We start from the raw sequence: 27,139 nt of genomic DNA on the forward strand, positions 1-27,139 counted from the left end.
CAGCAAAATAGGAAGTCTATTGATTTGATGGTAAATTAAATGACAATACTTAAATTCCCAAAGAATGCATGAAAATACAGCTGCTACACAAAAGCTGAATGGAAATGGACAACTTTTTAACTGAATGTAAGTACAAAGAAAAGTAAAGAAAACAAAACTTCGGTATGTAGAAACAAAATTTTGTGTTATTTATTAAAACATAATTGCTTTAAGGATCACAGTTAAAAGTCAGATTGTATTGAATAAAAAAGAAATAGCTTGTCTCTGGGCAGTTAGAAATTATGAACCTAGTAAACTAACACAAAAGTCTGCTTAGACCATTTTGTCTTGGGCCACTTCTTTGCCCTAGCTCCACTTTTATTTATTTATTTTACTACTATGTGGGATATTTTTATTCCTATTCATAATGTAGCTTTTTCCTGGTGGATCTTTGCTTGCCTGACAAAAATTTGTCCGTACATAACAAGTTACTATCAGCTGTATACTACCCACACAATGGATGCATCCAGCATCTAGCAGGGGAAGAACAGTAGAATATGGCCAGCAAGTGCTGAAATAAGGCTTGATTTTCCTACATTGCTAGAGAAGTTGGGCATTGTTTTTAGTGACTGACAAAAATTTGCCATGTATTTGGCTGGAGCACCTCCCCTGTGAAGACAGGCTGAGGGAGATGGGGCTGTTCAGCCTGGAGAAGAGAAGGCTCCGGGGAGACCTTATAGCCGCTTTCCAGTACCTAAAGGGGGCCTACAGGAAAGCTGGGAAGGGACTCTTCATAAAAAAAGTGCAGTGATAATGGTTTTAAACTGAAAGAGGATAGATTTAGATTAGACATTAGAGAGAATTCTTTACTCAGAGGGTGGTGAGGCCCTGGAACAGGTTGCCCAGAGAAGCTGTGGATGCCCCATCCCTGGGGGTGTTCAAGGCCAGTTTGGATGGGGCTTTGAGCAACCTGGTCTGGTGGGAGGTGTCCCTGCCCATGGCAGGGGTTGGAATTACATGATCTTTAAGATCCTTTCCAACCCAAACTATTCTGTGATTCCGTGTGAATATATCAAGAATTTACTACCTCAAATGCATGAGTTGTTTCATATCCCTATCAAAGAAAAAAATGCATCACATTATCATTTTTTAGTCAAGTATTTCTTTTCCATGATAAAACATGACGTTCTTCTTGAATGTATAAAATGTATAAAGCTAATTTAGCCCAACAGCTCTTACCATTACCCCAATTATAGCAGCATGCCTTTAAAGTATAAAATATGTAGCTTTATTAAATGATATTAAAATGAGCCTGGTGTGTATCAAAATGTTTGTAGTCATATTTCTTTTTGCATTTAATCTCTCTATAATTTGCTGGTAATGTTTGTTTGAGTATTCAACACTGGAATTCAAAACATTAAGTTTATTAAGAGTTGTAGTGAGTGAAAACATTTCTATTTCAAGCTTCTGAAATACACACTTTTAAAGTTGATAAATTTAAGATTACAACTAAGTGATTTAGCTTTAATAAGTGCCAAACTTCTAAGGAAAAATCAAACCAAAGCTGAGTGGGTTTGCATACATTATTTCTGGTGTAATATATACTGAAATTTTCCTATGCTTTCTGTTTTTGAAGAACTGCACTGAATGATGCAGAAAACATCATGCTGAGCTCAGAATTTCAATACAGCAAGAGCACAGACAAGAATATGAATCCATACTCAGTGGCTTGCACTTCAGTTACTCATGAATGTACTGCAGTGATGTCTACTTAATCTTGGACAGCCAACTTTAAAAGGATGTTTCTGTGAGGTGGATTAGTAAATAAAAAAGTGAAATATCTGTGAGAAAATGTAGGTAATAAACATTTTAATTCCTTTAAAATCTTTAGGATTACGCACATGCCCACATGTACCCATGCACACAACGTATTAAAGTAAAAAGTTTACACCATGTCATATCAGAAATTTGAAAGTGTGCAATATGTAAGAAAAATGTATAAGATAAGTGTTGTTAGAAATCTGAAAACTCTATTCATTGTCATTCTTATGCACATCTAAAGAGCAATCTACTCAAGTTTACAAAACATTTCTTATGGCGGTTGTGATTTGTGCAGTTATGGAATCAGGAACTCACAATATGTACATCGAGCTTAAATGGCTTGGGTATGGTACAAGTATAAAGCAGTAGGCAGGGTATGACAAATGCACTGAAGTCCTGACATTGCAAAATCTTGATCAAAATAAACAAACAAAAAATGACCCAGAAATCATCTCTATGATAAGAGAAAAGACATTTCACTTTTTGTGAAAGAGAAGAGGTTTCACCATCCCTGCTAAAATCTTGGGTAGCTGGGCAGCAATCACCTCTGACATCATCTCGGGGAATTCAACACTCAGTGCACGGGACTGGAGAAATGTGTTCAGACAGAAGAGATGGAGCTGTTTCACTAGCTGGAAGTAATAAAACACAAACATGATAAATAAGGCTAACAGTAATGCAGCCAGATAAAGATGCTGTCAATCACTTAGCTCATACATCTATCAGATGACATTATATTCCATCCTCTGTCAATCCTTGAATCAGTAATGAAGATAATTTGTCATTCCCTATTAAAATATCATCCCAAGGTAAAAATCATAAATATAGCTAAATGGCATGTCCTATAAAAAGAGGAACTCACTGGCATTAGAAGGTGGAATCATCCTCACTCATGACATGCACCATGATCAATGGCAGGTACTAAAAAGCATTCGATCTTTCATTTTATCCTCACGTACAACATGTCTCAATGCCTTGCTTACTATATGCTATTCAAACATTGATCTGAAGTCAGCATTTACCACTCCCTTGTGAGGTTTTCCATGGCTCTGACTATGACCATACCTAAGTGTGCTGCTAACATTAAAATTAATAGGACCCTGTCCCTTGAAAGCAACTGCTAAGTATATGTACATACAGCCTCTCCAGTGAGATGGTCTATCTGATATCTCCCATCTCTTTGTCAGATACTCTAAGGAGCGAACACTATTCCAACCAACTAACTGGTGGATATTTTGCAGTAAGTCTCACTTACTTGCTTCCATCTAGGCTACTTTACTTTTCTTAAGTATTTGAAATTAAGAGATTGACTCTACAGACAGCTCAAAGAGTTTTTCTCTAGATGTTGAAATTCAAGATTGAGAATTCTTACTAGAGAGTAAGATAGAACTTTTATCCCCCCAAAAAACAGATCCATTTGTCAGATCACAGATTCCTGAGCACCTGGCTAGCACAAGTAGTATACTGTCCAGGAATTGTTTTTGCACGTAAAAGCTGGCTGACTAAGCTCCAGGGAAGGGTTTAACAAAGACAGTTCCAAATGACAACAGGAGTCTGAATACCGGTAAATCTTAAAGTTAGGCTTCGTGTCCTCCCTTCAGAATATTCTATTGTCTAACTTCACTTGTAAGGATGCTTTTACCAGTTGTCTCATTCACCGTGATCTGGTATCTGAGAAAATATAATAGTTTAACAGTGAATGTGATTCCTATGGATAATAAAAGTTCATGGACAAGTTTGAGCAGTGGATCAAAGGATTGTGGACTAACTGGTTAACCACATTGTTACCTCTCTTGACTTCTATAAATGGGATCTTCGCTTTTTTTTTTCTCCCATCAGAAGGAGGAATTAGTGACAATGGAAGCTTTTGGATGAAAAAATGAATGTATTAAAAAAAAAAAAAAGTGAAATAAAACACAGATTTGCTAAGTGAAGAAGAATACAAACAAGCAAAGACCTCATCCTTCCCTAAACTCCTTGTGAGTTCCTCACAGCCAGCACTGAACTAAAAAAGCACTTTTCCTAAAGTATTTTAGCACCACTCACACAGTCTTTGCTAAGACTTTAGAAGTATTGCCACATACCTCTGTTTCTTGCCTCTCTTTCAGAGATACATAAACCATTAAAAAACAATATTCAAATGGGTAAAGGTTTATAGAGAGTGTCATTCCCCAGTTTTAGTGGATGTTGAGCCCATAAGATACGTGCTGGATTCTCAAGGATGTGGAAAGGATTCAGATGCATCTTTTAAAACACTTATGAATCTCTATGATACCACTGTTAGAGCTCTACAAGATAAGTCAATTCCAGCATATAGATAGATAAAATACAACATAAAATACACACGTAAAAGTAGTTGAATTGAGGTTGTAAAATCAATCTTAGCTATCTTTCACTAATTCTTAGTAGCCCGACTTTGAAATTTGAATTGCCTATTCTTTGCATTTTGTAAATATTTTCATGAAAACTTACACACAAACAGACCCCTACCAACGATCTCAAGTGTACTAGTTACAGAAATAATGCAGCAAAGTGGTAGCATTCAAAGGCCTTTTTCTCAGACCCATATATATTGTATACTATACAATATATATACAATACATATTGATTATTAAATATATAATTATTCACACATTAAAGGAAAACTATACTTACAACATTTTCAGTTTAGAATTGTTAACTAGCTAGTTTCAATAAAATTACTTTTAAAAAATTCTAGTTCCTTCTTACCTAAAAAGCAAAATAAATTAATAAGTAAACTTACATCATGCATGGAATCCATCAGTTTTGTAAGTTGATAGAAACGTTGGGAGTTGGCCACAACGCCTTTCTGGCGCAAACCAATTGCCTTCACCAGTTCTCTAATGTAACTTGTTCTCATCTCGTCAAATTGGCTTTGACTTCTTAGACCTTCCAAAGGAACTAGAAAGAAAACAACACTTGTGTTGCAATTTGTTCTGAAGGCAACAAGAGAGATTTAAAGTACAGGAACAGTTTATGGTGCATTTCACAATATGCAGTGTAATTTGTTATTATATGCCAGATACTTCTTCCTGTCATTTAGCTACTCCAGAAACAGTAATACAATTAGTTAAAATGATGTATCAGCAACAATTACTCAATTGTGCCAACTTCTGATGTCTAGAAGTAGTTTTAAACTTCAGCTATACCTATGTGCTGAAAAGAAGATGGCTAAAAGAACCACTCCTGCTCTTGAGGAAATATATCATGGGCTGGCTCATCTCATACTAGTCAGCCCTCCTTACAGCATATTTATCTTAGATCTATCTGGAGTGCCTCAAAATGGAGTCAAGGAATGAACTAACAACTCTAAAGTAATGTAGACAGTAAAGCATCCAAGGCTCAGATTTCCTGTTTGGGCCTCTTTTCACTTAACAAAATAGATGAACACTCAGAGTCTTAAATGTGAATATTTTTAAAGAGAAATTAGCAGGGAGGAGCAACTCTTCTCTTAATGGTCTGTTGTTAGGATCAAAATGAAGACATGGAAAGAACACCAAGAAATTAACCTTTTAGTGTCTTCTAGTGGTAAGACTACTGATAATCATAGATTATAAACTTTGGCACCACTGTAAAGAAACAGGCATAAGTTCTAGACACTATATTCTTGACATGGTAGAATGTAGTTTTTAAGTCATAATTTTTGAAGGCAACTAAGAAATGAAAACTTGAAAAATGAAACTTGAAAAAAATATTCCCATCTGGCAATCAAATCTAAATGCTTGCTTCACTAAAGTAATCACATGTTAAAATATGCTCTGGATTCAAATATTTGTTTTTTTGAAAGAACTGTTAAATTCCTTCCCCTTTTTATTTTTCAAATAACTTTTCACACTGTAATGTCACATTTAACATTTCATATTCTGACAGCAAGTTTATAGGGAAGGGCATTTCAGAACATAGGCATCTCCATCTGAGCTGGTTACCACACCTCCCTGTATTTTTAGTGGGGAAAGTCAGTTCAGTATAGGGCATAAGATACACTCACTGTTTTAGAATTAGTTTTAGAAAGACATGAATTTTGCTGTAGAGATGCTTATTTCTCTCCACGGACTCTAAAAGAATCTCATGGGCTCACATAATTAAATAAATCACATGGTAGGCATCTAGTATACCTTCAATCTAGTCATGGTAAGTATCAGGCCATGACTTGATTTCATTTGAATCTCTTAAAAAAGAAATAAATGGAAATGTGCTTCATAATGACATAGAACTATTCAACACTGTAACATCTAATGTTCAGGTGATTTGTTGAATTCTGAAATTAAAGAAAATAACTGTGCATGCTGACTCTCTGTTACAATGCACAGTGTTGTTAGATATCTAAGAGTGAAATTCTAAAAACAGAAGCTACCCAAAAAGGAGATGGCTGCACAGGAGTTGGACCTATGCCCATTAACTGAAAGGGAATTAGGTAGTAAGGCCTGCACTGAGAGAAGCACAGCTCTTCCTTCAGAAGCCATAAACTCTGTTCTGAAATCAACTGCCTAAGTCATGTCTGGTTCCTCAGGAGAAGTAAGGGGGAAAGAGAGACATTTCACACACACATTAAAATTAAGAGTTGCCCTCACCTCGAGTCCAGGGACAGCTGACAAAGCAAAGCTCAAATCTCTACTCTACTCTGATTTAAGCAGAGGCCTCGTATTTTGTAAGAGAGTGCCCAAGAAAGGAAATAGTCCACTTTGCCACAGATGGCTTTTGTCAGTATCTCCTCAGACAACTGAATGTCTGAGAGAAGGAGGGAGACAGACACATATACACAGAATAGCAAGCTCACTTTCAGACAACAGAAATTGTGATTGCTTCGACAAAAACGAAGCTCATAGCAACATTATCTAATAATAGTCCGGCTTTTAGGGATGTCATGTGTCATGTTAGATTTCTTTTGGCAGCTGATGAAGATGAAATGCTGAGCTACTTGTTGAGGGTCTGAATAGAAAAGTTCTGTTTTATGGAGAATACAACTTGTTTAGAACTAATACTAAGTGGGGAGCAGTAGTTATGTTATTGAAAAAGATCATAATTTTTAAAGCCTGGATGGTTCTGGGGATGTCTAACAGCAGAATTACAGAAAGGCATTCTGAAGGAATTTAGGAACCTTCTAAGCTAGATGAATGCTATCTTTGATTTAGGTCTCTAAAACACCAATTAAACCTTACAGTTGCCTTGTTAATTGAGTTAAAGAATTCTTCCAACAATGCATGGCCTGTTACCCCAGAATTCTGTGATAGCACAGTCACATACCCATCTAATCATTAAAAAAAAAAAAAAAAAAGCCACTCTAAGATATTTATTTGAATGACAAATTACAGGGTTTTACATGAACAAATTCAGTTTAAGTACAGATAGCTCAAATGCTTCTTTTCCCTGAATATAAGTCAAGAACGCCAGCACTTTTATTCACTGGCAATAACCCAGTCAAAATCTTATGCAGCAAAGTTTTTGTAATTCCTCTAAATCAGAAAATCTGAACATTGGAGTTAAAACTGACCTTGCTATGAGATTATTTCTCTTTTCTGGCATAGCTCTACTTTCATAAACCCTGTTCGTTCTGAACTATTCAGAGTACTACTTCCTTGATGCATGCGGCATCTGCTAGATGGAGTACTGTTGAGAACTTCGGGGCATTGTAACAGCACAGCATATAAAATGTGTAAATATGTAAAGCATATAAGGAACTTTAAAATGGAAACAATTACAGAAAATGAAAAAGTCGGTCCACGTTTTGCAATCACTACTTCTACTTTCAAGACAGCTTTAAAACTGTCACAAGTGCAGTGAAAAAACTAAACCACAGCAAACTCAGAGGAAAAAGGTAAAATTTAAAATAATGTTAAAACTTAAGTTTGGGTTTCCATTCAGAATTAAAAATGTATTGATGTTGACATTTATGTTTAATACAAATTACGTTTCTTTAAAATGATATAAAAAGTAAAACTAGTTCATCTAAATAATAAATTAAATAGAAGACAGAATGAGAGACTAGAAGTTCAGACTTGATTTACTGTTAGTATATGAAAGTTTGAAATGGCCATACTTTCACATTTGAAGAGGATTAAGGTGAATAGCATGACTGAAATAAAAACAGTCTTAAAAAAACACTTTAAAGCAACAATCAGGTTATATGGTTTTTTGAACACAGTTTTGTGGAGAGTATTGTATTTATACAGTACCAAACGTTTACTAAATGTCTCAGCAACAACGGTTAGGTGTGTTCCTTTTCCCAAAGATCTGACAAATTGTTTTTTCCTATAAGACAATAAGTGTAGGAGAGAACAAAAAGCAAAACTTATCAGCACAGGTAAAAATACTTTCATGTTTTTAAAATTAATTTCTTGCATATATATAAACACATGACCTTAAAAATGAGGTTCTGAGGGAAATGGATAAAGAATAGTAGGTTGATGAATACTGTTACTGATGAATACTGAATACTGATCCGCTCTTAACTGAGAGGGAGTTGACCAGTGGAGTATTTTTAAAAATTTCATTTGAACTTTATTGTATGGAAGTGGAGAGCTGGAATGTCACAAATGTACCAACATTTCACTGAAATTTAAGACTTCCCTCTAAAATTCACATAGACAAGAGAGTTCAATAAGTGATGGAAAGGTGGAAAATGCTTAATACATTCAAAAAATACATTCAAAACCTTGATGCAATTCCAAGAAAGCGACTGCAGTTATCAGAGATTGACTAATCACAGAGATTTTTGTCCACATTATTTTTATTGCTTTAGCAGAGTGTATGCTATTTTGTTATTATTTTAGTAATTTTCATATTCATATGAGCTAATTCTAATCTTTACTCCTTGTGTTCTGGTGTTCTGCTGATCAGAGGCTTTTTTAAGCATGAACTTATGCAAATAACAGCCAAGTAAAGTTTAAGAGTGAACAAATCTTTATTCTTTATCTTTTGCTGAGCCTTTATATAGCCAAATAGCAGGTTATGAAGGACTCACACATCTCTTCTACCACTCAGTAAGTATGTAGAGAACTAAACTTAAATGTTTGGTTCCCCTTCTAGTTCTAGGAGGTGCTTAGTGCTTAGCAGCTGTACAATTTAAAAACTTTCTTGTTGGGGACTGTTTAGGGCATCAGCAGATGTACTGATGTTTGTGTTTTAGAAAAAGCTTCAGAAGATAATTTTATCAACTACCACATCTTCCAATTAAAGTTTAATGTAATGCTGTATATGGTATTCTTACAAAGATGTGTATGATTGAAGTGAGCAGACTGTTCTCAAGCAAACAACTAAAAAAAAATCTACTTGTTTATAGCTGTGCTAAACCTCTATAAGTAAAAATAATAATAAAAAATAAAATAAAATAAAAAATAAATGGTAGCATTGTTTGCCATGTCCACTCTCTTAATTCTTTTGAGTAAGCACACTTTAACTTCTTGGCCAGAATAAAGCCCTCAGTCAAAAACCTGAAAAATAATTAAATACATATAGTTATGTATTTCTAATATAGAGGGGGTGTAGGGCTTATAGGGGTTCCTTTATCTGTGTAGAGTCATTTAAAGTGAACAGCTTTCTGACAGCAAATCCATATACTTGCTTTGAAAATATTTAATACAGTACACCAGTATTTGAAAAGGGATCTAATATTTCCCCAGTGCCTTTATACAGTATAAAACCAATGATGAAACACAGATTATTTGTTCCTTATAAACATTACAAGCATACTTTTAGGTCTTGCAATACTAACGTTTTCCTCCTAAAGAAGTTTTCCATTTGTTTAGCCAGATAGCTCAGCAATTGTCTAGTTAAACAATGTTATTCAAAACTAAAATTTTACTAGTGATATGTTACAAAGAAATAAAGGAACTTACTTGTATTAAGAAGTAACAGAGCTTTCATACATAGGAACTCTTCTTGGCTAACTTGAAGTCTGACAAATTCCTGTGGGAGTTGCCACATGGATAGACACAGTGAATAGAACGATGATTCTTTCATCCTCTGTCTTACACCCAGAAAAGGGAAAACAAAAGGAAAAACAAAAATGTGAAAACAAAGAAAAGAAGCAGCTCAGCTAATAGTTGTTTGAAGTAAGTGTTTTGTTAGCAGCTTAATTATCACATTATTAAAATTAAGAGAAATATAAACAATTTTCTATTTTTTTGGTACCTATACTAGTTTTTTAATCATAAGGAATATGCTGCTGTTTTGAATGTTAAAACTCATGCAGTTGTAAATAGTCCATTTCACAAGAAAATATGTAAAATTGTTCAGTCTTTTGCAGCACTCTGATCTTACTTTTCTTTTTGAGATTTTGATGCACTGGTTATATTTTATTGAATATATTTATTGTGAAGACAGTTTATAACTGAAATGACTGCAACAATAGCATTTTGAAATTTGTAAACTAAACAGAATTCATTGTACGTTCACCTGAAGATCCAATAAAATATGATAATTTTAGAAAGCTGCATAATGATCCAAATAAATTAGGTCCAACAACATGATTAAATTTTGCCCCACTCTAAGAGACCAAAGGTAGTCTTATCACTTGTTACAATGGGAATTGTAAACCTAAGAAATTCAGACAAGCATTCCAACCTGACTGGATATAGTACTCTCAACAATAGAAATAGAAGATATTTTCAATGAATAAAAGACTTTTCTCAAAGCATTGAGGGTTTGTTTGTTTGTTTGTTTGTTTTCTTATGTTATTTAAAGTGTAATTGCTATCTTAAATGATTTTTTTTTTCAGTTTTCTACATCTGAAAATTTGCACTGGGTCTCCAATGACTTAAAAATGAAATTTTGATCTGTTAGATCTCATAGGATTGTTTATTTCCATATCCAGTTTAAATCTCTCTTTCTATATCTGATATTCTTCTCTACTCATAAGCAGTATCTTAGATGAGTGATAGCAGATTTCAAGGTACACTAAATGCTGTTCATACCCATATTTTTAGGCACTGCAAAATAAAAGTAACAGTAAAGCCTTTTGGTGTTTTAATGTTAAGTCATGAAATCATTGTCAACCTAGCACTCCTAGCCTTCTTGGTCTGAAATTGATACTACTGAACAAGTCGTTCTCACAGAGAACTCTGGATAAATTCACTAAATGACAGAGTGGCTGCAAAACAATCTTTGTAATGTGGTTTCATGGTCATTTTCAAATAACTTAAGTGTGTGTTGCCACTGTAGAGGGAATTTTTGTTCTCTCTTCCCTCTTCTAGGTGTGCACTCCTACTCTCCTGGCATTACTGCCTGCCATGTCGTGACTCAGACTGGGGATGAGCTCAATTGGCTTTTTTTTTTTCCTATGGCATTTCTAGAACATATAATTTCTTTATCTGTTTTACAGTGCAGACAGATAGCAAGTGAAACAGTTTAAGTGAAATTATGGGCATGCGTGACCAGGGCAAGGAGGCAGACAGCATTGACATTTCTGGTGGTGTTCAGCAGTTACTTTTTCTTAAAGTGATCATGGAAGTACAGCCTTAGGTATCACTGTAGACAAGGAAGTGGCTTACATTATACTGCCTTAAAAGATAACTTTTTTTTTTTTTTTTTTTCTCCCGATAAACAGTGGTAGCTCTGATTTAGTGTACCAGTTATTCTTCCTGTCCAGCTCTTTGATTATAACTTTTTTAACATGATGCTGATGAGATATTCTACAACCAAGAGAAGTGTATGTTGGCAGTTCACCTCTTTCTCTAGGTAAATGGTATTCAGCTGCAAACGAGAAGCTGTCTATGAGGAATTATAATCAGGTTCAATAAATCTCAACCCTCTTCTAGAAGAAAGAACTTAATTTTTTTCTTCATAAGGTGGCAGCAGTGGTATACACACAGGGTAATGCCCCATAACATGCTATTAGTTCCTAAAGCCATCTCATATTGGATTTCTGAGTATATATCAGAGTAGACTAGGATACAGTCCAAAGTTCACTCAGTCTCATCCCTTCAAACTGTTTCAATCGTACAATAAAATTAATATACATGGGAGATGAAAGAATTCATTACTCTGTAATCTCACAGTGATATACAACTATCTGGAAGAGAAAAGATCAGAAACTATACAGCCTGCTCCCCTGAATATTTTGTATAAATAACACCACTCACAAAATTCTGGATGTCTATCAATTTCAAATTTGAGTGCCTAGATCTTCTCAAAGTCCACCTCTTAACCTTTAAACAGATATGACTTATGAGAAAATATGTTTAACTTTTACTTCACCTCATACGAGATTTTTAGGATCTTAAAAATAAGAAAAATATATTAGGAAAAAAAATACATAGGAAGACAACATTGTTTAACTTTTCCTGGAAGATTCCCATGTATAATAACTAAAATTAAAGCTTTGATAATACTAAGATGCAGAGCTGAAAAAGATTGAAATTAAAGTTATCTGAATTCATCAGCATAGTTAAGGAAAATCCAAACCAAAATCCCACTCTAAAATCAAAACAAAAGAACAGTCTCTAATATTTTATCTTTGATCTTCACTTTTTCTTGATAGATTATTACAATTTTATAACATGAAATGTACTTCTGAAATTCACAGTTTTATCAGAAAGTGTCAACACTACTTTAGGCTATATACAAACTTCTGGCAAAAAAACCACCCGAACAACGATGACCAAAGGAAATCCCACTTATTTCCATTTATTGAACATGAACTCTTGTCTTATTGAGTTCACATAAATTTTCTGACAGTATCACTCTTAAAAAAAAAAAACAAAACAAACAAACAAAAAAAACCAACTCTTAGATAATTACAATATTATTTTATATGATTAGAATACTTATTTAATATAATTACAATATTACTCCTTTTTTTTTTTTTTTTTTTTTTGTGATGATGTGATCAGAGGACTTCCCTCTGCTGTTAATTTTGAAACAGAACAAATAATGAATGAAATCTTGGCCTCAGTGAACTCACATTCTCATTAACACAAAGAAATCAAAACGTCATTCATATTGTGCAACAGCAGAGTCTACTTACTCATTTAGAATCAGATCTGGTGCAAAATATAACATCTGACCACTGACATGTTTGTATGATCTCCATCCCATTGCAAAAACCATTAGACTCATCCAGGAATACTGGATGAGAGTTATCTGATCATCAATATGTAAATTCCGAAATCCTGGAAATAGAATTAAAAGATAAAATACTTTATAATTTAGACATTTAGACTTTAAATTTAGACAACAGCTAAGTAGATGTTCTGAAGATTACAGCTTTGGGCATAAACTATAAAACCAGGAACAGATGAATGCTTTTGAGGGTGTAGCTGTCAGAAATTTGTGAGGTTTGTATAATCACTGACTTAAGTGTTCTTAACAAGAGATACAGTTGTAATACAACAAACATCCACCTATTAATATATTTCTTCTGTTTAAATCCAGAGAAGAATCTTCATCTGTGGATTTGACAATAACTTTTGCTCTTTGATATCTTTAAAGATTGCTATAAGGTATCAGAGACAATCTAACAGCTTCCTGCCACCAAAAGTCCTGTTCTTCATTACCTGGTCCTGTTAACCTCCTTCAAGCCAGCCATTAATGCTATGCCTCAGTTAACTGGTTCAGCTCATAAAGCATCAGAAAATCAGACAGTAAATAAATAAATAAATAAATAAATAAATAAAGGTTGTTTTCTTCTCACTTAATGAGATGAATCAGTTCAGCTAAGAGGTCTGACAAGCCCAAGCTGTAATGGGGAGGAGCAGCAAGTGGTATCACACTTTCCTGCAGCAGTGAGGTGTCAGTTCAGCTCACATATTTCCAGGCTTTCAGCTTCATATGTTGTTTTTTATAGATTACAGAATCAGGCTCCTATCACCAGACAGAGAACATGGACATATAAATATGAGTTGCTTTTTTTTTTTTTTTTTGTAATCTTTGTTTCTTCATAAATTCAGTTGCTTCTTAATACTTTCTTAATACTGTTCGTCCCTGTTTCTTTTTTAAAAAATAAGAATGAAGAATATGCAGAACTCAATTAAGAAAATAAAAAAAAAAAAAAAAAACACCATAAGAATTAATAGTAGAGGAGGAGGGTTAGGATGGAAAAGCTGCTATAATGGTGGAAAAATAGGAACACTCTGGGCTTTTTTTTTTTTTTTTTTTAATAACTCTAAATATGCTTTCCTTTATGAAGGCCCTCCTATTAAAATGTATTGGATTAGTGCATGTATTATCTGATGAAGTGGAAACTTAATCCTTTAACAATTTCTGAAGAATTACATACCATGCAGACAATAAACAAGCAATGTTCTCTTTTGACTGCTCGTCCCATGACACATTTGCTTAACTAGAATTCACTACATGTAAGTGTTATTACCTGGTAGCAATTTTGACCACTTGACTACACAAAGAAGTTGCCTCTCACAAAGATGATTGAGACTGGTCAGCAAGGAACTTGGTGTTTCAGGTTTTGTATTGTCATAACCAGCATAGACAACTTCTGGCTCAATGCCTCGTAAAACACTTATCATTGGGGGAACAAACTGTATTTCTTGATTTGGAGAAAAGGACAGCCTTTGGGTTAGAGATTGGCTTTCATCTTGAAGAGTTGCTGGCTGCTGGAGAGCGACATCTAATGTTCTCACAACCTTAACTTTGTTAAACTTTTTAAATTTTCGACCTGAAAAAAAGAAAATCGTTAATTTGTTAAAAAGAATTAAACAGAAACATCACTATTTTCCAGTAGTGCTAGATTACACTTTCCATCTACACTAGGAAACTAAAATTGTTTTCTGAATAAGTTTCCTATTTGTTGAGTATTTATATAATTAAGAAATAATCATGGAAAATTCTTAAGAGTTTCTTCCTCCATATCCTCCTCCCTGCTCTATGAGATGAATGTCACCCACCCATTAAAATTATTGCATGAATTCTAGGTTACAGTAACCTCAGAAAGTTTTTTCTGGTTCAGTTCCCACTGTTCCATCACAGGCTGACAGCTGAGCCAGCTGGCTCTACATTTCAGTTGCTATTCAGTGTTAATTAAGGATACTGTTTATTTTTTCTCTCTAACATTCAAGAAGAAAAATGCAAGTAAGTAATTATTAGATATCGAAATTCCTTTCCTTCAGTTCCATAAAAGCATTTCAGTGTCATGGCTAAATTTTATCTTGATAATCTTTAATGTAATAATTTTATATTCTTAACAAGAATGAAAATAGAGTTCGAAGGATGAATGAAAATCAACAGATACTGTAAAAACATGCTAACACTTAGAAAACCCTTCGCTTTCTGCAGTGCAATTCTTATTTCAATACTGCAGTTGAATAACACTAACAACAACAACAACAACAAAAAAGGCAAAACAAAACAAAAAACACCACCTTGAACTGCTTTCCCAAAATAAACTCAAAGACTACATCTGGTATGTCTGTGTAAATATACATAGCTCTAGGTAGCAACTCTTTAAATTTCTTTCATGGCAACATGCTCGCAGTGCACCATATGGACACAGATCAAACCTGCACAGGCTCGAAGGCAACAATGCTCAGAAAGAACATGTTTCAAGGAAAAGTCGCACCCATGTAGAAATCCCTGCATGGAACACATTCTCTCTAAATATACCCTCAAAGGTGAAATCTGTTGTTACATCATTAAATTCCTCAGTTCTGCCAAACGTGTTTTCCTCAGTGAAAAAAGCATGTCATAACAAGTACAAAATGCAATAAGGTTGCTGATACTTATGATCTGATTTAGATGACAGTGAAACAATTAAAGAGATTCAGGGTGACTGCAAGCAAATGGTAAGTTATTCTTCCAAGAAAAATAAGAAGCTTACATGTTTCAACTTTAAAAAACACAGCAAGGAAGAAGAATTTTCTGCTCAAAAAAAAAAAAGAGAAATCACCTTTATATTTTTACTTAAGGTTGCATACTTTACAACAGTAGAAAAAGAGATGCACCAAATTCACTGGCTGAAAATAAAATCCTTGACTATCAAATTGCTGGACCATTGAGAAACTGCCTTTTAAAATGGCAAAATGCAAAAAACACCCTAAAATTTACTTTTGGAGGTGAAAGGTAGTAGAATTGTAACAGTGTGTTTAGTTGAATTGAGATTCCATTTATAATATGCATATCAAATTATCTTCTAAAAAATAGTACTTTTGTTTTAAAGTGAAAGATTATACAAGGGAAATAGAGCATCCTAAAGAAATGAAACAGAGTTATATGAACCCATGCAACCTACGCACAAAAGAGGCTCTAGGACAGTGGAGTAAGGAAGCATACTTCAACTTCAGCATGTGATCTGAATCCTTTCTCAACTGGTCACGGAAGGAATGTAGAAACATTAGCATAGTCAGACTTATCAATTACTTCCCTCCTTGGAAAGTTTCTGTCTCTTAAACTACATACTAAAACAGAAGGCTTCAATAAAAGTAGCTTTACTTAAGAGCATGTCTATTCCATTTTCTTCAGATGCTCCCATATTATACAAGATAATAAATTTTATGAAAATCCAGCATCTCCATTTTGTAGTATCAAAGATGAACAATTAGAGAGTTACACTGACCTCATCAGAACATCTATTAGTGCATTAATAGTATAACATCAAGCTAGATTAATACATCAACCATAGGAAGATTCCTTGTGTTTTTTCTACATATTTTATACAGTCTATGACTTTGATTAACTACTCTTGATGCCTGCTGGCATAGCTGAAGGCAGAATGAATCCTCTTGTTTTTGAACCAGACAGCATTAAGCAGATGAGTGCAACCCAAAAAGTTAAAATCTGCTTTAAAAAAAAAAAAAAAGAAAGAAAGAAAATAAAAGTGTTTAGTGTTTTCCTATCACAAATATGCATACTTAATCATTAAACAATAAATAAAAATTGTATACAAAATGACAAAACTTCATTTTAAATTAAAATAGTAGTTAGAATCCAGAGATAAAATAAATACTAAAATGCTAAACAAAATTTCAAGAAACATGTTATTAATAGCATAAATAAGAAGGATAAGCTCTTCAGGAACAGTCATTATCCAATGAAGTCAAAGGTCATAGTCCCACTGACTTGACTGTGGGTTTAATTAGTTTTGTATGAAGTGTCCCAACAATCTTATGTTCATTTTATCACCTGAGGTAAGGATATAAATATTCCTGATCAGTGACTCCTTCCTAATGAACCAAACGCCAGCTTATACCTTACACCTTATATATCTGAACCAAACCAAACCAAACCAAACCAAGCCAACCAACAAACCAGACAAAAAAAAAAAAAAAAAAAAAAAAGAAAAACAAGGCAGTATGATAATATCTCAAGAGACCTAGGACCAATTTCTACCATAACAAAGCTATATATAGACCTAAAAATGCTGGGAATTTCCCACTAAGTATTGTTTAGGTATGAAGGAAAGCAGAGAAGGAACAATTAATTTGATAGTTCATAAATAATGATTTCAGGTATTTTCTGAAATAATGGTTTCAGATACTTTTACAGTTCAGAGAACAAAGAAAGAAAGAAACCAAACAGAGTACTTATCACGTGGAAATGTTAGTAGTTAATAAGTACCCATGTTTCCAAGTGATTGAATGTATCTGAATTAATGTTGCACTGACTTGAAGAATTAGTTATGTGTTTATTTCTAATTATGTTGCTCAACAGCCACCAGTAAAGCAACCTCACTTGTTACCTATCTACTGGAAAGGTGACTACTGATAACTCACAGTAAACTTTCCATCTACCACAAGGAGACCATGTCAAATTAATGCAAACTCTTAAGGACATAGGGAAAGCAACAAATATTTGACTACAGCCTAGTTTTTCAACTGCAGTTTACAAAAACATTCATATAATTTCCTGCTTTAAGATAAACAAATGCCTCTGCTAACTCTTGTAATGTAAAAAGAATACTAATCCACCCTGGCAACTATTCATCTTAGTATAAAACCAATCTGCACATTTAAACAGAATACCTTTTCTTTGTAATATTTTTATTAATTTGTATTAAGTAGGATAATATTTACTGGTGGCCAGTCACTGAAGCAGCTTCCTGCTACTCACAGTTCCCTTACCCTTGATTTATTACTAATAGAAAGTGATACTGTATTTGTATACTGCATGTATAAATAGACATAACAAGACATAAATAACAAAATTAATATCTATTTTATGTCATTAACAAATACATTATGATTTTCTCCATAATACATAATTCTGTATTTTAGTATTATTTTAACTAGGTATACAGAATCAAGCAGCAAATCAGACATGATTGATAGTGGAAATTTTATTTTAAAATGGCTCGATTTCTAGTAAAAGGCTAACATCTCGCTATCTTTTCCCATACCCTCTAATCAGGTGGAAAACGTCAACAATTTATTATTCTTGACAGAACACTACGGCTCCAACTTTAAGGTCACTGTGCTCTTACGTTTTGTGTAGAAGAACAAGCTGTGTACACCTTAGGAGGGTGTATACAAAATAGAGGAACAAAGCAGAAAAGCAGAAGTAATACATCTTGATTTTAATAAGCCTTTTGACACTACCTCATAAAATATTACCTGGAAAATTAATTAAGATTTGTCTACATCTAATCACTGCAATGTGGACTGAAAGCTGACTGAAACAATGAATAATGTGATAATTTAGCAGTACAGCAGAACAAGGAATCAGTGATATTCAGCCTGGGAAAATCACAGATCCACTGATAGGAAATAAAAAGCTGTGTGTGTTTATTCAAGGACTTGACACAACTTTCTACTATCCTATTAGGTGGAAGATTAGAAAGTGGATTGATTGTTTGGTTATGAAACATAGAACTTAAAGACAATATTCCCACAGAGAATCTCATCGTTAACAGTCTGTAAAATCTCAGTCTTTCTTACCATGATTAAGCTATGCTGAAGGTCTTTGTTTTTTGTCTGAAGGCTAGCATTAGGAAACCAATTAGGAGTAAAAGAGAAGTTCATCTATGAAAGTTCCATCTGAAGGATAGAAATCACAAAATGCACATTTTGGGTGGGGGGTGGGGGAGTGGAGGGGGATGCTTCAGGGTGGCCTCTGTGAGCAAAGCCCAGCAGATACCCCACGTCAGATCAGAGCCAGCTCCAGACATCTCCAAAAGGGACCCTCTGCTGGCCAGAGCTGAGCCATGAGCGACACTGGGTGAGCCTCTGGGAGAGCAGATTGAAGGAAGGGGAAATCTGCTGTGCTACAGCAGCTGGGAGAGAGGGGTGAGAGCTGAGAGAGAAGCAGCCCTGCAGTCCCCAAGGGGAGTGCAGCAGGAAGGCAGGAGGTGCTCCAGGCACAAGGCAGCACAAGTTCCCCTGCGGCCCCTGGAGAGGCCCCTGGTGGAGCAGGCTGTCCCCCTGCAGCCCATGGGTCCCACATGGAGCAGATCTCCATGCTGCAGCCCCCGCATGGGTGGAGGAGCCCCCGGTGGAGCAGGTGGATGTGGCATGGAGGAGGCTGCGGTCCATGGAGAGTCCCCGCAGGAGCAGGCCCCGGGCCGGAGCTGCAGCCCGTGGAGAGGAGCCCATGCAGGAGCAGGGGGTCTGGGGGGAGCTGCCACCTGTGGGGGACTCACACTGGAGAGCAGTTCTAGAACCATATAGAATGGCTTGTGTTAGAAGAGATGTTAAAGATTGTTTACTTCCAACCCAGCTGCCAGATATCCCTTGAAAGGATGCCACCCAGCCTGGTCTTGAACATCTTGCAGGGATGGGGCATCCACAGCTTCTCTGGGCAACCAGTTCCAGTGCCTCACCACCCTGTGAGTGAAGAATTTCCTCCTAACATATAATAGGAACCTACCCTCTTTTAGTTTAGAATGGTTATTCCTTGTCCTACTACTGTCCACCCATGTAAAAAGTTGCTCTCCATCTTTTTTATCAGCCCCCTTTAAGTACTGAAATGCTGTAACGACATCATTCCAGAGTCTTCTCTTTTGCAGGCTGAACATCTCCAGTTCTCTCAGCCTTTCTTCCTCAGAGAGGTGCTCCAGACCTCTGATCATCTTCATGGCCCTCTTCTGGACCCACTCTGACAGATCCACAACTTTCTGGTGCTGAGAGCCCCAGACCTGGATGCTGGACTTCAAATGAGGCCTCACAAGGGCAGAGCCGGGGGGGACAATCACCTTCCTCCACCAGTTGCCCACTCCTTTATTGATGCAGCCCAGGATGCAGTTGGCCTTCTGGTCTGCAAATGCCCACTGCTGGCTCATGTGGAGCTTTTCATCCACCAGAAGCCCAAGTCCTTCTCCACAGGGCTCTCAATGAGTTCTTCTCTCAGTCTGTACTCACGTCCAGGATTGTTCAAACCCAGGTGCAGCACTTTGCACTTGGACTTGCTGAACCTTGTTAGGTTTATGTGGGCCCTCTTATCTAGCTGTGAAGGTCCCTTTTTATGGCATCCCTTCCTTCTGTTGTACTGACTGCACCACTCAGCTTGGTGTCATCCGTGAACTTGCTGAGGGTGCACTTGATCCCGCTGTCTATGTCATTGACAAAGATACTAAACACCATTGGTCCCAAGACAGACCCCTGAGGGATACTGCTCGTCACCAGCCTCCACCTGGACATAGAGCCATTGTCAATTATTTGTCTGTGGCCATTCAGACAACTTCTTATCCACCAAATGGTCCACCTTTCAAATATCTCTCTCTTCAGTTTAGAGATCAGCATGTATTGTTGGAACACATCAAACACCTTACAGAAGTTAGATGATATCAGTCGGTCTTGCCCTGTTGACTGATGCAGTCACTCCACCATAGAAGGCCAGTAGATTGATCAGGCAGGATTTACCCTTGGTGAAGCCATGCTGGCTGCCTCACATCACCTCCTGGTCCTGCATGTGCCTTGACACTGCTTCCAGGAGGATGTGTTCCATGATCTTGCCAGGCACAGAGGTGAGGCTCACTAGTCTGTAGTTCCCCAGGTCTTCCTTTCTATCCTTTTTTAATATGGAGTGACGTTCCCCTTTTTCCAGTCACCAGGGATTTCACCTGACTGCCAAGACTTTTCCAATATGGTGGATAGAGTGGCAACTAATTGCAATGGCAACTACTTCAAACGGCTCCCTTAGGACCCTAGGATGCATGGGATCGGGTCCCATAGTCTTGTACCTGTTTGATTTCATCCATTCCTGAAAGGCTGCATCTGGAGATACAGTCCCATATGGGATCAGTTCCTGAAGAGCTGCAGCCTGTGGGCAGCCCCCACAGGCTCAGTTTGGGAAGGACAGCATCCCGTGGGAGGGACCCCACAGGGAGCAGGGGCAGAGAGGGACCATGAGGGAGCAGCAGAGACGATGCATGAGGGTCTGACCGCAGCCCCCATTCCCTGTTCCCCTGTGCTGCTGGGGGGGAGGAGGTAGAATAGGGTGGATGGGGGGAATTTGTTTTTAGTTTGCTTTTAGTTCTTACTTCTCTAGTCTGGTAGCAGTAGGTAATAATCTCGCTATGCTGGGTCTGCTTTACCTGTGACTGTCATTGGTGAGTGATCTCCCTGTCCTTATCCCAATCCATAAGATGTTTTTTTTTCATCATATTTTCTCCCCTTGTTTTTCTGAGAAGGGGGAGAGTGCTATGGTGGTGCTGAGCTACCTACTGGTATTAAACCACCACCACATGTTCTCTTAACTTTGTTCCTCCTTCCCCAGCCCAGTGCCATCAACATCCTTGGCAGCTCCATTCTTTTTACCAAGAGGAAGCACTGCTCTCCCAAGGTGCAGGAAGGAGCAACAGACAGTAACACCAATTACACTGATGTCTGTCACTGTTCTGTTTCCAGTGCTGTGGGGTGAGAGGGATCTAGTTTGAAGAAGAGGACTCAAAGGAGAGGTAGTGTTGAAGGTTTCAGGGAGGTTCAGGAGCAATACACAAAACAGAATCCATATCACAGCACTGCCTCTCCCTCTTGTCGTTACACAGACTGCTCCCTGGAGGTGCAGCACTGTCTGTTACAGAGGATGAAATGCAGAGAGCCAGCAACAGCTGCTCACTGGTAGGGAACTACTGATTTACATCACTGATAAACGTATAAAATGTAAGAATGACATGACGACCGCGTATGCAAAATACTCCAGCAGCAACACAGTACTGCAGGATCTGAAAACATACAGCTGTGCAATCAAAATGTCAGCCTGCAAACTACATACAAATGTTAATTTATGAATGGACACAGACACAGAAAAATAATGAAATTACCAACAGCATATAATGCCAGTTCTTCCTTCAGGGAAAAAAAGCAATATATAAATGCAGAGAGAGAAATGTTTGATGAACTAAAACATACTAGAAGTAAATCATATATTGTCTGTTCCTTTTTTATTATTATTTTTAATTCAATTTGAAAATACATTCTTTCTTGCTTTCTACTACCTTTATATTATTTTCTTATAGTTTCAGCCATGTATTTTCAAGCCGTGTGCTGGTCCAAAACTTCATATAGCTAAAGTGTCATGAAAAATATGGGAAAAAGAAAAAAAAATATATATATATACATATATGCCTGGTCCTCTTTGGTGGAACAGAAGGATATAAATTTGTTGAATTCTACGCAAAGCAATGACAAAGAGTACAGCAGAAAAGTGTGGGGATAGTCCTGACTTCTGATTTTAGTGTTGATCTCAATTTGCTTCTTCATTTTTTTCCCAGCTTGAATTCTCTGATCCAAAACTATTAATAAATACGTACCAAAGACACAATTCCTGTTGTTGCAACAAAATGAGTGTAAGGATACATTATATGACACAAAGATATTTTTGTTTCAGGATTTCCAGGCTTTCGTTAAAAAAAATATATAAGCATTTTAACTTATTTTAAACACCAGGTAATTCTTTCAAAATAACATTTTAATGTGGTTCTTTCTCTTAAAGTATCAAAGAAATATTAAACTCAAGGGATTGAAGCTAGTGCTCTTGACTGCCTATTTTTCTCAATGAGATTTGAAAAGCAGCTCACCTCCCAGGACCATACCGGCTTGACAGCACTTCCTCAAGCGACATGCTGGACAATTCTTCCTACGAATTTTATCAACTATGCAGTCATTTCTTCCAGCACATAAATAATTGTGCTGCCCTGCAGGCAAGAGAAAAACAAAATTAATATGTTTTTCTAACATGACAAAATTATTTCTGTGTATTAATGTTGCAAAAATAACAGAGCAGTCAAAAAAAAAAAAAAAGTATAACTGACCCATTACAGAACCCCTTCATTTTGTTAGCTATTAAATAATCATCTTTTACTACTTAAATATAAAGTTTCTTTGTCCTATTTAAGAGTGACATTCCCTATCTACATAATTCCAAAATAATTAACAGGCAGTACAAAACGCTTAAAATATTAATCAGTATTTCTAATCTAAATCAAGCATGAGGACAGATTTCCTTCTGTTTTTTGTTTGTTTGTTTGTTTGTTTTTCCTTGTACTTTACTGTTCCTAATTGCAAAGTTAATTAAGTATTTTTTGCATGGATTGATAAAGAGTTTCCAACAAAACTGAACAAAGAAGTTGGGGCATTATGCAGTGCAAAAAATAGCCCTTTAAGCAGAGTAAATTACCTCTGCTGGAGAATCAGTTCTGCACAACACCTGCTGAGACACCAACTGAACATATGAAGCCAACAGAGGACAAACTCAGGAAGGCTGTAACTTTTTGGTTTATGTTAGCTCTTAGGAATGGCAACTCCAGTTTAATGTTTAATTCTGAAGCACTCAGTTAGGAAGAAGCTGTCATTAGTGTATTAAAATGGAATCTTTCACATGAAATTAGCTTCCAGCACAACAGTCATTTTATTAGCAAAACATGAAATCCAGCTGATATAATAACATTATTTCTCAAAACAAGCTTCAATTATAATTTTTCTTGAAGAGAACAAAAAAGTATATTTTTATGCTTTTGTATAATAGCGATCATTTCTGTGATTCATTTTAATGTTGAATGAGTAAACAAAGCTGTAAGAAGAAAACAGAACAAATCTTCGCATTAAGCCTCAGTTTATCCTCTAAGGTTTAACTCTAAAATCCTTCCTGTTTTTGCACACCATCCTCTATCCGTTCCTGTATTTTCATTTTCTTACATCAAAGCATAAAAGATGTTTCTTTTAAGACCAAAAAAAAAAAAAAAGGATAAAAATGTATAACTGTAGGAAGTACCAATATCAGGGATAATTCCCCTGTAGAATATTGTGGATGTAGACCTGTAAATATAACAGGAAACCACAGCACCACTTTTAGATTTTTACTTATTTTTAGATTGGTACTACTCTGACTTAACCATCTGATGTCACCAGGAGCACACAAGTCTGAGACAATTATTTTATTCAGCTGGTGTTATTTTTTTTCTTTATAATCTTATTCCATCCTTTATCTGCACTTGGTCAAGTGAGCAACTGTTCACCAATAAATTTTCTAAACAGGAGAAAGACAAACTGAAAATGACTCCAATGCAGGACAAGACCACTCTATTCTAACAACAAAAGACGTGCTAAAACACATGAAACATTCCGTTTGCTTCTGTGGTAACATCTTTTCAAAAATTAATTTACTTCTTACCTTTACTTTTAAGAGCAACTTGTCTAGATTTAATGAAAGAAACCTGACTTCCTAAAATTCTTAACAGTTTCTATTGTTTTAGAAAACAACAAGTAATTGTCTTATACACCGCCTGGAACTTTAAAAATATTTAATAATGTACTAAATTACAAAAAAAAGCTCATTTATTTTTTCCTATTACTTCTAATCCTGGATATCTTCATACCGGAAATGTTATCAAAATTAACCCAATGACTAAAAATCTGTCTTGCTTTGGCAGCAGAGCAGGAGGCAAAACACTTATTTTGAACATTTGTCATTTATTTGCATTTTTTCCTCATCTTGCTTTGCCTTTATTAGCTACAAAAGCTCTTTTGAAAGGCAACAACAGTTTTAAGATTGTTACTTAAAAGCATCAAACCATCAAATCATCAAATCATTTCTGCATTGTGTCATTCTGATGCATAGTTTATCTACAGAGAAATGCTTAAGTACATGGTTTAGGTTATATTTGTGGGTTTTATAGTATTTTTATTTGTTTGTTTTTTGTCCCCTGAAAAAATATCTCTTTGGACCTCATTTTTTTGGAACCTTTTGAATTTATATCTGGATCCTTTTAGCCCATGTCCACTGGAAGATCAAAAAATGGACTATGCATTTCCAGCTCAGCTGCTCAGAAGCAGCTTGCAAACCTACAGGCATTCACGATTTAATTTTCATCCTATGCTGACACAGAAAAATACTTATCTACTAAAGTTAGTGCCATATCATGAAATACTCCTCTTCAAACGCTCAAAGAAAATGTTCGTATGTTCTAGAATGATGTTAGTATTTAAACTTTGCTTTTGATACTAATATGTGTTTTGCATACTTAATACCCCAAGTATGTGTGCTCACTGCTAAAGGAGGCTAAGAAACTTCGGTAGAAGCAGTAATGGCAACAGTGTTCATGCTGGAACAATAAATTAATTGGCAAAATGGGAATTAATAGCTTGATCTATACACATTTTAACAGCCTGCATTATTAAATAGCAGTTATATTATATAACAGCTTTTAAATATTACACATCTAAGATTGTTACAAATCAACAGTGCAATACATTGTAAAATTTAGAATTTGCAGTTACACTTTTAAGGTTCACTACAGCTCTTAGAAACCTCTTCATAACTTAGGCTTTATCAGTAGATCCAACCTCCACATTAACTGAAAATGTAGGAAATACTTCATCATTATGTAACAACTCACCAGTTATTATAAATCCAAGACAGAACAATTTTTTCCCATCTGCTGACCAAATCATAAATAAGTCACAATTATCAAAACTGTTCTTGAATGTTCCTATGTTCTAGTGAATACAGCATACCACCTCTGAGTTATAGAACAGATTAAGTAAATTCAGTGCATACCATGAGAGAAATGAAGCACCATTGTTGGAATTTAGGTGCAGTAAGAATTTCCTTTGATCTTCAAAAAGTATTATTTCACTCCTATTTATTTCATAAACTGTACCAGTAACCTAACCTTTATCATGTTTTTACCTAGTTTGTTTCTTCCATAAAGAAGAAACTAGTATGAAATAAAAAAAAAAAAGGAAAAAGCTATCCAATCTCTCCCCTGACACTTCCCAATCTAAAGTATATTTCAAAAAAAAAGAGCTGAAGCTTCTTTTTTTTAAAAAAAAAAAAATATATATATATATATATATTACATTATATATATATTATATATATATAAGGATATATAAGGTTTAATTATTTAGTATTTCACTTAGTCTCACCTGTCAGGGCTTTTTTAGTCATCAAAGTCATCTGACTGGATCTCATATAGATATACAAATCTCACATGAAACTGTATCTGTGTATCATTGTCAAGAGCTGGATTCTGAGAACCCATTACTTGCTTGACATTAATATTTAAGTGTCAGTCACTACGTGAAGGACAGTTTGTGTAAGAAATGGAAAACATGCCAGATATTTAGTTAATTTCCAGATCATGGGAATCAATTTCAAATTAATTAATTTCAAATTAATTTCAAATTTCAATTAAGCTATTTGGAAAGTTTTGATGGTATACCTAAACATTTATTTGAAAATATATCATTTAGAATCGCTTGTTGCATCTCAGTCCTTAGGATGACCTGTATTTTCACTGATTTGCTTAAATATGTGAATATTGCAGTAATGTTAAATACATGTACTAATGAAGTATCTAAAGACCCCTGCCAAGACAAAATTCCTGTTCAATTGTAGCATGTCACCCAGCATCTTTTATATGTTATTATAACTAGGAGATAAAACACAAAAACCAAGATAGTTGTCCAGTCACTAGGGCCCAGATGAGAAAGCAAAAGCTGGTATTTGTATTTCTTACAAAAATATGGATCTAACAACTTTCTGACAACTGCTACTTTCTAGGAAGTTTTCCCCCAATGTTAAGTTTCCTGAATATGTTTCCTTTTCACCTATCTTTAAAAGTGAAAAAAAGCTCTCTCAAGACCTCAAAGCATCAATTTGTAATGTAGATTTGATTAAATATGGAGAAAATACAGAGATTTCATCTGAATCATTCCAGATTCTTGTAGGGTACCAGTTTTCTTAACCTCCATCAAAGTTTTATTTTAGCAAAGGCAGAAGTACTAATGTAGTCAGTCAACTGCAGTTTTAAGTACTTCAATAACTAATGCTACATTGGCAAATGTATACGAGAAAGTGATTAAGATGTGTATGGTCTGCACACACCAACACAATCAGTCACAGTTTTTGCTGTTACTGTAAAGCTGCAGTAATAGTACTACAGCTCTGAGAAATGCTGCACATACAGTGTCTTTAAAATCTGGTTATTAACTGA

General features: G+C 35.5%; 1 protein-coding gene across 1 annotated transcript in view; it reads right to left on the reverse strand.

Moving 5' to 3' along the window:
• Window positions 1-2,276: 2,276 nt before the first annotated feature.
• The window catches only part of PGR (progesterone receptor), a gene marked incomplete at both ends in the record, with an annotated part of 37,315 nt that continues 12,452 nt past the window's right edge, over window positions 2,277-27,139 (reverse strand). Inside the window, 6 exons of the mRNA XM_084293207.1 lie at window positions 2,277-2,432; window positions 4,565-4,722; window positions 9,657-9,787; window positions 12,785-12,929; window positions 14,129-14,431; window positions 22,721-22,837. Of these exons, the coding sequence (XP_084149333.1) occupies window positions 2,277-2,432; window positions 4,565-4,722; window positions 9,657-9,787; window positions 12,785-12,929; window positions 14,129-14,431; window positions 22,721-22,837 (1,010 nt within the window). The remainder of the gene's footprint in view (window positions 2,433-4,564; window positions 4,723-9,656; window positions 9,788-12,784; window positions 12,930-14,128; window positions 14,432-22,720; window positions 22,838-27,139) is intronic.

Source organism: Netta rufina (assembly GCF_964035555.1).
Source record: "Netta rufina genome assembly, chromosome: 1".
Lineage (NCBI taxonomy): Eukaryota > Metazoa > Chordata > Aves > Anseriformes > Anatidae > Netta > Netta rufina.